Source organism: Palaemon carinicauda, chromosome 15 (assembly GCF_036898095.1).
Source record: "Palaemon carinicauda isolate YSFRI2023 chromosome 15, ASM3689809v2, whole genome shotgun sequence".
Classification (NCBI taxonomy): domain Eukaryota; kingdom Metazoa; phylum Arthropoda; class Malacostraca; order Decapoda; family Palaemonidae; genus Palaemon; species Palaemon carinicauda.
Window position 1 is genome coordinate 138,427,957 of NC_090739.1, and position 10,977 is coordinate 138,438,933.

Sequence of the window (10,977 nt, forward strand, 5' to 3'; positions counted from 1 at the left end):
CCACGGTGTTTCCCTTCAACCGACTTGCAAAGTGCAGACATGCCTTCTGTACTGCTTTTAGCTCCAGGACGTTGATGTGGAGCTGCCTTTCGGTCTCCGACCAGGTACCGCTTGCTGTTTCCTCCCGCAGGTGGGCTCCCCACCCTAGGCTGGAGGCGTCTGTGAACATGAGAAACTCGGGGGGACAGGACCCGAGGGGCATCCCCTTGAGGGAGTTCGACTGGCATCGCCACCATTTTAAGGCTGCTCTCGTGTCCGGGAGGACCGGAATCAACTCTTTCTGAGAGCCTGTCTGGGACCATAGAGCCTTGAGGTTCCATTGTACAGGTCTGAGCCGTATCTTCCCTTGGGGAACCAGTTTCTCTAATGAGACCAGGTGACCTATCAGCCTCTGCCAGTCTTTCGCCCTCCTGGGAAGCTCTGACAGGAACGGCTGAATGATATTGATGAGGTTCTGTATCCTGTCCTCCGAGGGGAAGGTCTTCCCCTGCACGGTGTCCAACGTCATACCCAAGTATCCCATTCTGTTGGATGGAGTTAGGTTCGATTTTTCCAGGTTGATAATGATTCCCAGACTCCTGCAGAATTGGAGGAGGTCCTTCCCTTGCTCTTCCAAGAGGGCCTTTGAGCTGGAAAGGAGCAACCAGTCGTCCAGGTATCTGATGAGGCGGATACCTCGTTCGTGAGCCCATACTGAGACCGTCGCGAAGACCCTCGTGAACACTTGAGGGGCCATTGACAGGCCGAAGCAGAGGGTCCTGAACTGCAGGATCTGGGAGCCCCATTTTACCCGGAGGAACTTCCGACTCGACGGGTGGACCGGAATCTGGAAGTACGCGTCCTTGAGGTCGATCGTCATCATAAAATCCTTCTCCCTCAAGGACATCAGGACGGATTTTGGGGTGTCCATCTTGAAGTTCGTCTTCTTGACGAATTTGTTGAGGGCCGACAGGTCTATCACCGGTCTCCACCCCCCCCCCCCCGTTGCTTTCTCCACCAGGAACAGGCGGCTGTAGAAGCCTGGCCCTGGGAGAAGGACTTCTTCCATGGCTCCCTTCTCCAACATGGAGGAAACTTCTTTTTGCAGGGTGGCCCTTTTCAACGGGTCCCTGGGAGCCAACCATTCTGTCTGGGTGGCTGGAATAAGAGGGGGTGGATCCGCTATGAAGGGGACCCTGTAGCCTTCTTTCAGGACGGACACCGTCCAAGCATCCGCCCCATGCGTTTTCCATGCTTGCCAATGTGGTCTGAGGCATCCCCCAACCCGAGGCTTGGGCGGGAGTAGGGGGCCTCTCCCTCTACCTTCTCCTAGAGGGGCGGCCTGATCTGCCTCTCTTCGAGGCGGAGTAACCTGACCTGAAGGAGCTGGCAGAAGCTGGTGCTCCCCTGCGGGAGGGCTGTGGAGTTGTTGTCCAGGAGGAGGAGGGGGCGTCCCTCCTCGAAGAGCTGGGTGTGGCCTGAGGAGTCACGGCACTATCCGAGACTGATCTCCTGTAAGGAGGCCTCCTGGAGGATGTTTGTCTGGGGGCGTTGGTCTCTCTCCTCTTGGACACCTTCTCCATTAGCACTTCTAGCTCCTTCAACGGGAACAGCGACTCACCTCCTAGGGGTAGGCTACGAACCACTCGGGCCTCTCTGTCCGTGATTTTCCTTGCCAACTTAGAAAGTACTGTGTCCCGTTTTCTAAGGACCCAGTTGGCCGTCAAGGAGAGCGCTTGATAAGCCATAAACTTGAGGGCTTTCCCCCCGGAGGTGATAAGGTCCATCAGGAGACCTTGTTGCTCAGGATCGTCGGGGTCTGTGGAGGCTCGTACGTTAACCAACGTGGAGGCCCACCAGTCCAGCCATGAGGAGACGTTCACAAGATCTCTTGACATCTCCTCCATCATGCCGGCTTCAGTGGGTGAGAAGGACACAGGGGCTGAAGAGGCCCTTTCGTCCGAGCCACCTTGTCCCAGGATGTCCAAGGCTGGGTCCACCCTACAGGGACCTGGGCGCCGTCCTTCCGGGATATAAACCTTGCCCTGTGGTTTGAGACCTTGGAGGAGTTTGGAGGCACTCTGGGACTTGGGGGCCTCCGCACTGCTGGCCACCAAGTTGTCAATGTATTCTTGTCCCAGTACTAGGTCTGGGGCGAGAGGAAGGGCCAGGGAGGACTTCGGCAGGGCGTCACAATGAGTGTATCTCAGGAGGCTCGACCTCCAGGCATTCACCTTAGGCGCCGAGGGTTCTGGAATTCCATGGAGCCTTCTGATGAGACCTACCACCCTTCTGTAGGCGGAGTCCTCCGACGGGGAAGCCTCGCCTCCGTCGGCCGAGGCCTTGGCTTGGCGTGGGGGCGCCATGCTTGGACGGTAGACAGGGCGTTCTCCTCTCGGTTCCAGGGAGGATGACCCGTAACCGTAGGGCGCTCCGTACGCGGGTGGGTCTCGCCGTAGGGCGGGAGTCACCGGGTCGGGGAGGACCTTCGACTGACCCAAGGCTCTGGAGGAGGAGGACACGGTCCCGGTGGGATGACCCGACCCCGGGAACCGGTCCTTCCTGCTCGACGACCGCCCCAGCTGGGCTGGTTCGGTCGGGCTGCCTTCTCGGAAGCGCGTTTCCCCCCGCTGGGCGGGGTGAACCGGAGGCCTCGAGGACTTGTGCCTAAGAGCGAGGTCCTTCCTGCGTGGCAGGTCGAGCGGTTCTAGGCTGTGCGTAGGCAGCGACAACCTAGAGGCTCGTTCACTGGACCGAGAGTCTGGAGAGCGGTGCCTTCTGGACTCTCCTGAAGGGACGTAGACCCATTCGCCGCCGGGAGAGACATCCCTCCTGTACTTACGGGAGTGAGTGCGGGGGCGCTTCCTGCTGTGCCGCGACCTCGACCTGGAGCGGGAACGATCACTATCGGTCCGCTCTCTCTTCCGGTGTCGTTTTCCCCTGCGTTCTCCTCCGGAGGATGAATCTGCCTCCGAAGAGTCTGAGGGCGCCACGTTCCTCGCGTAACGACTGCTCGAGTGATGCGCGGGGGAGGCTCTTCGCCGTCGATCGTCCGAGACAGGATGTTGAAGGAAGTCCTCGGGAACTGCTGTAGAGATCGAGGGCACTGTGTCTACTCTATCCCTGCTAGGAGGCCAGGGGCCCATTGACACGTCCATCCTTAGCGGTGACCTCCCCGGAGTCTTCGGCAATTTCCACCCGAAGGCATCGCTACTCGGGCGGCGAACTCTAGCGTGGTTGTCCTCTGGAGGGGGAGAACCCGACGCACCGGCCCACGAGGGCGGGGGGGACTCAGAAATCGCAACACTGCCCCACACTGGGTCTTCTGAGGAAGCGTGATCCCCTGCCACGTGGCCCGATTCCCCCGAAGCACTAGCGGCCCTTCCGTTCTCTCCAGAGGGGCCAGCCCTTGGTTCTTCCCTCACACTGGGTTCACCGGGGAGAACACTATGGCTAACTATAACACTGGGAGCTTGATGCCCGCTCCTCTGCGAAGGAGACGGAGAGGCCGAGGCTTCGTCGGACCGATCACTGACCGACGGTAACGAGGTTACGCCACTCACTTTCTTGGGGGAACGCTTAGACGACTTCTTCTTCTTGGTACTATACCGTACCCACTGTATGCCGTCCCAACTTACGCACTCCGGACACATGTCCGAGGAGGAGCAAACTTTACCCCTGCACGTGGAACAAAGGGAATGAGGGTCCACTTCTGACTTAGAGAGGAAAGCCCCACACGACTTTCCTGCTCTAGGACCAGGGCAACGACGCACATGCTCCATCGTTCGCACACGAAGAGCCAACACTATCGAGTTACAGGAACACTGGATATACGCAAGGGGAACGTACTGAGAACACTTAGCGAAAACGCACTACGCAGAAAAAACACAAGTCCCCACACTGGAAACACGTGGAAACACAACGCGCCAAAGGATCGAGAGTTAAGCGAGAGGGTGAGATGTTTCACATCTCACGACCAAGAACTTAATGGGGATGCTGACCCGGGAAGGCAGTGACCTGCCCTAATCCTGCCCGCAGGGCGTATCCTGGCGGCGGGGGTAGAAACTATATGGAGCGAGATAGGGGGATAATGCGTGAAAATCTTGGTCGAGATTGAGAGGTCAAGTGACTCACCTATAGAAAGTGGTTCTCGCTGAGTATATTGTGTCGGAACAAATATATATATATATATATATATATATATATATATATATATATATATATATATATACAGTATATATATATATATATATATATATATATATATATATATATATATATATGTATATATATTTATATATTTCAAATAAGCCATATATTATAATACATTAATGTCTGGATTTTCTCACCGACCTCGGGATCAGAGTCTCGAGGCGAAACCACTTAAAGACAAAAGCACCTGACTGGCAGATAATCCAACCCTGGTCCAGGATAATTGTATGACAGTGACAATACCCTTTAGTCACGAAGAAAGATAAAAGCCAATGACAATTCTTTTGTACATACACCTGTCCAATTCAGGTTTATTGTAATTAGAATTGAAATCAACCTATCTTTACCATCGTAACTAATTGTAACCCGGCATTCAATTAATGATAAATTTTGCACATTTAGACGTGTTTTTTTTTTTACATATTTAAAATAAGCCATATATTTTATCACATTAATGTCATGATTCTATTACTGACCTAGGGATCAGAGTTTCGAGGCGAAACCACTCAAAGACAATAGCATCTGACCGGTTAGGAATCAAACCCTGGTCCAGGATGCTTGTATGACATTGACCATACCATTTAGCCACTAAGAAAGATAAAAGTCAATGACAATTCTTCTGTACATATACCTGTCGAATTCAGGTTTTTTGTGCTTAAAATGGAAATTAACCCATCTTCACCATCGTAGCTACTTAATAGGTTTGTAACTTGATTTAGAAGGACTTCTTTATAAAGGAATTTATATAAACTGCAGAAATCATATTATCAGTTTATTTTTTAATAAGATTGCTAATAGTTACTTATGCTCTGTACATTAATTAATGGGAAATTTTTTTACAAGGGGATTGGGGATATTTATACAAGAGAATGCTTTCGGCCGAAGGACATGTTAACGACGTCCGAATCCGAGAGGAGGTTTGCACACGTGTTCCTGCAGACAGGTGTCGAAGCAGCACTTGTCAACGCCTCCACATGCACCATCGTTGGAGCAGGTTGCAGGTGGCAGGAAGCTCCTGACGGGTGGGCAGACGGGGCGGACAGGGGGACAGTATCCAGGTTTGACGACTCCAGCGAAGCTCTGTGGTTCATGGGCGCTTTCGCAGCAGTAGGCCTGACCCTGGGGAGTCCTGCACCAGTAGCGGCAGTCGCTTGGGGGCCTGACGGCACCGATACCACCGATGCCCCCAAGACCTTCGACGGGGCCAATTCCTCCGAAACCACCTCCAAAACCAGGATTGATTCCTCCCAGTCCTCCAAATCCTCCTCCTAAAGCGGTGTTCAAGCCAAATCCTCCGACGGGACCGAGTCCACCGCCAAAACCTCCACCAAGACCTCCGCCGAAGCCACCGTCGAAGAACCTCGTTGATCCCTGGTTATTGTTTCCTCGGGTACGACCTTCGACGCCTCCATCAGCAGCAGCAGCCTGTGCGGCGTTGTCGTCGTTTCCTTGGAAATCGTCGTTGTTGTCGTTGTCAGAGGGAGAAGGGGAGCCGCTATCGTCAGCAGCCACAAGGGCCAAGACGGCAATCAGCAACCACAGGTACTTCATCTGGGAAAGGAAAGAGGAGGTATTTAATTACATGAATTACATTTGTAATTCTTCTTATGTTTCAGTCACTAAAATGTTTTATGAAGAGGAAGTTACAGCTGTATTTCAACTATTGAGTCCGAAGGTTGAATAATAAACTTCTATTTTGTGCATCTAAGCTCTGTTAGTTGCTTACCTTCTATGTCTCGGCCGTTGAAGGAGAGTATTAATGATATTGGCCGAAGCAGTTCCTTATATACCAAGCGGCACTAATTGCTGACCTTGTGTTTCCTCGGGCCAGGAAAAGAGGGGCATCCCTCCCTGGTTTAAAAACTGGGACTTGGCTTCTTCAGTTTTTATGATTGTAGGTTCAACCTTTTTGCTTGCAAGGAAAATTATCTTTCAAAATAGGGAAAAGAAGACTTTTACTTAGTAGTCTTGTAGAATTTTAGAAAGGACAGAGAAAGGCTAATATAAGTAATAATGGCGAGGAATATCAATACCATGAAAGTGAATGTCGCCAAAGCTTTGGTCATCGTTCTATTCTTTATTGAAGTTTTTTTTTTTTTATGTCACCACCTATGAAGTAGAATTTGAATAGAAGCCGTCCACTTTCATTTGTTAACAAAAGTCTATTACTCTTTTGCAAGTATCTTATGTACATCTCTGTTGAATAAAGGAGAGAAGTGTAAGAATTAATTAGATTATGAGCAATGATGTATTTGTGAATAAGTTTGTATTTTTCCTACTTGATAGTCATAAATATTAATAGTAGTAGTATTGTATTGGTAATAAAGGTGATGATAATGTACGTCTTGTTTATGGAACAAAGTTGATTTACAATATTACTCATTTATTATCGAATATTACAATAACAAAATGTATTATTTTCTTTGATAACTTTTTAGCAACCCACTTTATGTGAATTATTTGAAGATATACATCACTTGCACACATCTAGCTCACGAATACAATTTTCTCCTGCATACATCTATCGCATACGTGGATCACTGCCATGCATACATCTGTCACATGTATATATCTGTCACATGTATACATCTGTCTCATGCTCTGTAATGTTTGACTTTGGATAAACGACACAAAATGATTTAATTTTCATTGTGGATCTCATTGTATCTCATTGCCTCTTGCACCAGACAAGTAAGGTTTGGTGCAAAATCATATTTCTTTCCTTTTTATTTGGTGTCGGTTCATTCGTATCAAATGGAAGTCATTTGCCAAGTGAATATTTCACGAATTATTTATTAAGTTTTGATAGGCATTTTTTCTTGGGACCCAGGACATCTATCTTAGTTATTGATATAATTTCCCCGGGAGTTTTGTGCCAAATATTATATATGTATATATATATGTATATGTGTGTGTGTATGTGTGGATGTGTGTGTATGTGTGTGGGTGTTTGCAGTATATATATATATATATATATATATATATATATATATATATATATGTACATAAGTATATACAAATCTAATTACGCACACGCACACACACACACACACATATATATATATATATATATATATATATATATATATATATATATATATTTATATTCAAATAGCCCATATATTTTTGATACATTAATGTCTGTATTCTCTTAACGACCTCGGGATCAGAGCCCCAGATGAAATCACACAAAGGCAAGAGCTTGTGACTTAACCACGTGACTTAACCACGTTGCCTGGGCCTCTGATCCTGAGGTCGTTAAGAGAATCTAGACATTAATGTGTGAAAAATATATGGCTTATTTGAGTATGAAAAACACGTCTAAATGTGTAAAATTTATCATGTGTATATATATATATATATATATATATATATATATATATATATATATATATATATGTGTGTGTGTGTGTGTGTGTGTGTGCGTATGTATGTATGTATGTATGTATGTATGAAGTGACATTAGAGGTCTCAACTGAACATTTTTTCCCTAGGTTTCTCATTTTTAGCGTTCCTTTAGAATTATCTACAGTACTTCTATAGGTTCAGTTCGATAGGATAAGTCCGTGTATGTCTTTATTTCCAAAAAAAAAGAATATATTATATCAATGAAAAGGTAAAATTATTGGAAATACGTCAGTTGATTGAACTTGATAGTTTTGTGGATGTGTTAATGAAAAAACTCAGCAATGTTATTATTATAATTTATAGCTAAGCTACAACCCTAGCTAAAAAAATGGGATGCTTTAAGCCTAATAACTTCAACAGGGAAAATAGCTCAGTGAGGAAAAAAAATAAGTAAACAGAATAGTGTGCGTTACTGTAACATCAATTGAGCGAGCTCTAACCTAAGTCAGTGGAAGACCATGATACAGAAACTATGGCATTACCCAAGACTAGAGAACAATGTTTTTATTTTGGAGCGTCCTTCCCCTAGAAGAGCTGCTTACCATAGCGTATTAGTCTCTTGTACCCTTATCAAGTTGAAAGTAGCCATTGAACAATTTCAGTGCAGTAGTTAAACCCTTGAGTGAAGGAGAATTTTTGTTATTTTAGTGTTGTCGTATATGAGGAAAGTGGAGGTGAAAATGATAGGACAGCCTATCCGGTGTATGTGTAGGCAAAGGAAAAATGAGTCGCACCTAGAGAGGAACCCAATGTAGTGGTATCTGGCCAGTCAAAGGACCCAATAAATCTGTATCCGTAATATCTCGACAAGAGGCTGCTGCCTTGGCCAAGCTACTACCTTTGATGTTATACAGTATCAATTGATTACAGATTACGTGAATGTGGTCAGAGACATCTATAGAATAATAAAGAGAATATTAGGTCAATGCTTGTAAGTCACCAGAATTTGTTTGATAAATAAATAATATATTATGGATAAACACAATTGTTTTTCATAGTTTTGAGAACTCGACTTGCAGAATAAAACTCTGTACTGAGCAGAACTTGTAAATACCGTTTCGTAAATGAGTTTGGGTTAAAGTTATAAATTTATTCGGATTGCAGACATTTAAATGTAAAGATGAGTATCTCTTTTATGCATATTTTTTTTATTACATTGTATGTGTCGTTATCACACGGAGGAACTTTAATAGTACGAATTGACTTCAGTTTAAGGCGATGAGTTGAACTAATTGTTACTTCAATAATCTCTCTCTCTCTCTCTCTCTCTCTCTCTCTCTCTCTCTCTCTCTCTCTCTCTCTCTCTCTCGTGCTGTACAAGGCGACCGACTTCAACATAAAACAACCACGCGTTAGTTAGCCAGTTTATTTTTATTTATTTTTTTCCTGGGGATTAAAGTTCGAAATTTCTCTGAAGGTCAGCCGTGGACTTGTCAGTATATAAGAGCGACATCGCCCCACATCATCACATCACTCCTCCTCATTCAACGGTTGTGACTACAAAGGTAATAATTTATCCCTTAGTTGTTTAATTGGATTAGAAGCCCAAAACTTAGGTATTGCATATTCTAATATTATTGCAATGTCTTACCTTGAGGCTCATCGGATAAAAATCTCTCAATTTCAGATGATGAAGTTCCTGTGGTTGCTGATTGTGGTCGTGGCCCTTGTGGCAGCCGACGATAGCAGCAGTTCTGACGGAGACGACGAAGGAGGAGTCCAAGGGCGCACCGGAGGTAGTGAAGCCGGTTCCCAGAGGTTCTTCGGCCCAGGACTCGGAGGTGCAGGATTCGGCGGCCCAGGATTCGGTGGACCAGGACTTCTTGGCCCAGGAATCGGCGGCCTGCCCATTGGTCCAGGTCTGGGCCCCGTCGGAGGATTCGGTTTGGGAGGTGGGCTAGGTGGATTCGGTGGTGGATACTGTCGCTATTGGTGCCGTGTTTACGGCCAATACACCTGCTGCGACCACCTCAACCCCAACGCCTACCTTTAAAGGAAAGAATAATAACACAAGTGTTGGAGAAGACAAAAGATTTCAATCACTAAGGGTGCGAAAGAAACCTCTTAGAAAGATCCCTTTGACCAAAAGGAGGAAGAAGACCTAAACTTTTGCTTCCTCGAACTGTCATCTTAGTTCAAATCCAAAGAATTCTTCCAACACTTGACTCCAGCTAAAGATATCTTTTCCAGGATCAATACTTAAGAAGTGTCCTTCAGTGAACTGTCCCAAACTGGATTTCAGGAAATTCATTCCAGATTAAAATGTTTCGATTGTGTTGACAAACGTTGCTTCGACGCTCGTGTGTCATCACTGTTTCATCCTAGCTGGGATTCTCTTTCTAAGTCATAACTGTAGGATGTATCTTCCTCCTACTTTCAATCCTTTATCTGTTTCTTCTTTCCTACTTTTCTTCTCCTTCTTCAAATATCCTTTTGTAAAAAGAATTGTAATTACTGTACAGAACCTAAATAAGTTTATTTTATAAAATTATGTCATCTCTGAAATAAATGATGAAGAGTAATATGGTTATCTTTTGATACCTAGCCTAACGCTTGAAGAGATATAGAAAATAGGGTATTAAAGTTTCAACATTCATCTGTTTGGCATTCGTAATCTTGTCTTATACATGATCTGAAACGATAAATACTCTGAACGAACAGGGTAAAACGACAGCGGAGGTCCTGTAGAGAGTAGGGTTCTCCTGCTGTGTGGGACTGGAAAGGCAGCCATCAAAGTAAAAGTAAGTAAGTAAGATTGGGATCACACTTGGGCAATACGCCTTGGCAATCAGAGTAGATATGGAAAAATCCCCAAAATTTCAATATCCTAGGTGCTCTCATGCAATATTTCAGCAAATATTTTTTGAAACGCAGTACAGCTTGGCATACACGAGTCATAATGCAGAGTAGGCGACTAGGGGAGATGCTCACTGCAGGCACAGAGCAATAAGGGTGATACATGGGGATACATCATCATGCGATTCACTGCTGTATATGGGATCCCATTGCAGTGGACAAATTGCGACATCTCAATAGCTCAAGCACTTTGCGGTAGTGATCTTTGTTTATGCGATATACATGTGATAAGGATTGCGGCATGCGTGATCCATGGGACTCCTGTATATAAAATGTCTCTCTCTCTCTCTCTCTCTCTCTCTCTCTCTCTCTCTCTCTCTCTCTCTCTCTCTCTCTCAAGTCATAACTGCATAAAAGTAATTAACCAACTCTATTTCCTATTTTTATCTATGTCATCCATCTACTTTAATGATTCTCTCTCTCTCTCTCTCTCTCTCTCTCTCTCTCTCTCTCTCTCTCTCTCTCTCTCTCAAGATATAACTGCACAAGAGTATTTGTCCAACTCTATTTCTTATTTTTTTT

General features: G+C 45.6%; 3 protein-coding genes across 4 annotated transcripts in view; 2 read left to right on the forward strand and 1 right to left on the reverse strand.

Annotated features, from left to right (window-relative positions):
• Positions 1-10,977, forward strand: part of LOC137654785 (uncharacterized) — a 262,756-nt gene that overhangs the window by 145,248 nt on the left and 106,531 nt on the right. The window lies entirely within an intron of this gene.
• Positions 4,993-5,742, reverse strand: LOC137654412 (uncharacterized PE-PGRS family protein PE_PGRS44-like). Its single transcript, XM_068388016.1, has one exon. The coding sequence runs from the start codon at positions 5,740-5,742 to the stop codon at positions 5,083-5,085; it is 660 nt and encodes a 219-aa protein (XP_068244117.1). The 3' UTR covers positions 4,993-5,082.
• Positions 9,032-10,080, forward strand: LOC137654413 (shematrin-like protein 2). Its single transcript, XM_068388017.1, has 2 exons — positions 9,032-9,104; positions 9,227-10,080. Exon 2 carries the CDS (start codon positions 9,227-9,229, stop codon positions 9,590-9,592), a length of 366 nt encoding a protein of 121 aa, XP_068244118.1. The 5' UTR covers positions 9,032-9,104; the 3' UTR covers positions 9,593-10,080.

What these genes read in the sequence shown, in the direction of transcription:
- LOC137654412 (XM_068388016.1), bottom strand. Translation starts at nt 5,742, where the DNA reads ATGAAGTACCTGTGGTTGCTGATTGCCGTCTTGGCCCTTGTGGCTGCT.
- LOC137654413 (XM_068388017.1), top strand. Translation starts at nt 9,227, where the DNA reads ATGATGAAGTTCCTGTGGTTGCTGATTGTGGTCGTGGCCCTTGTGGCA.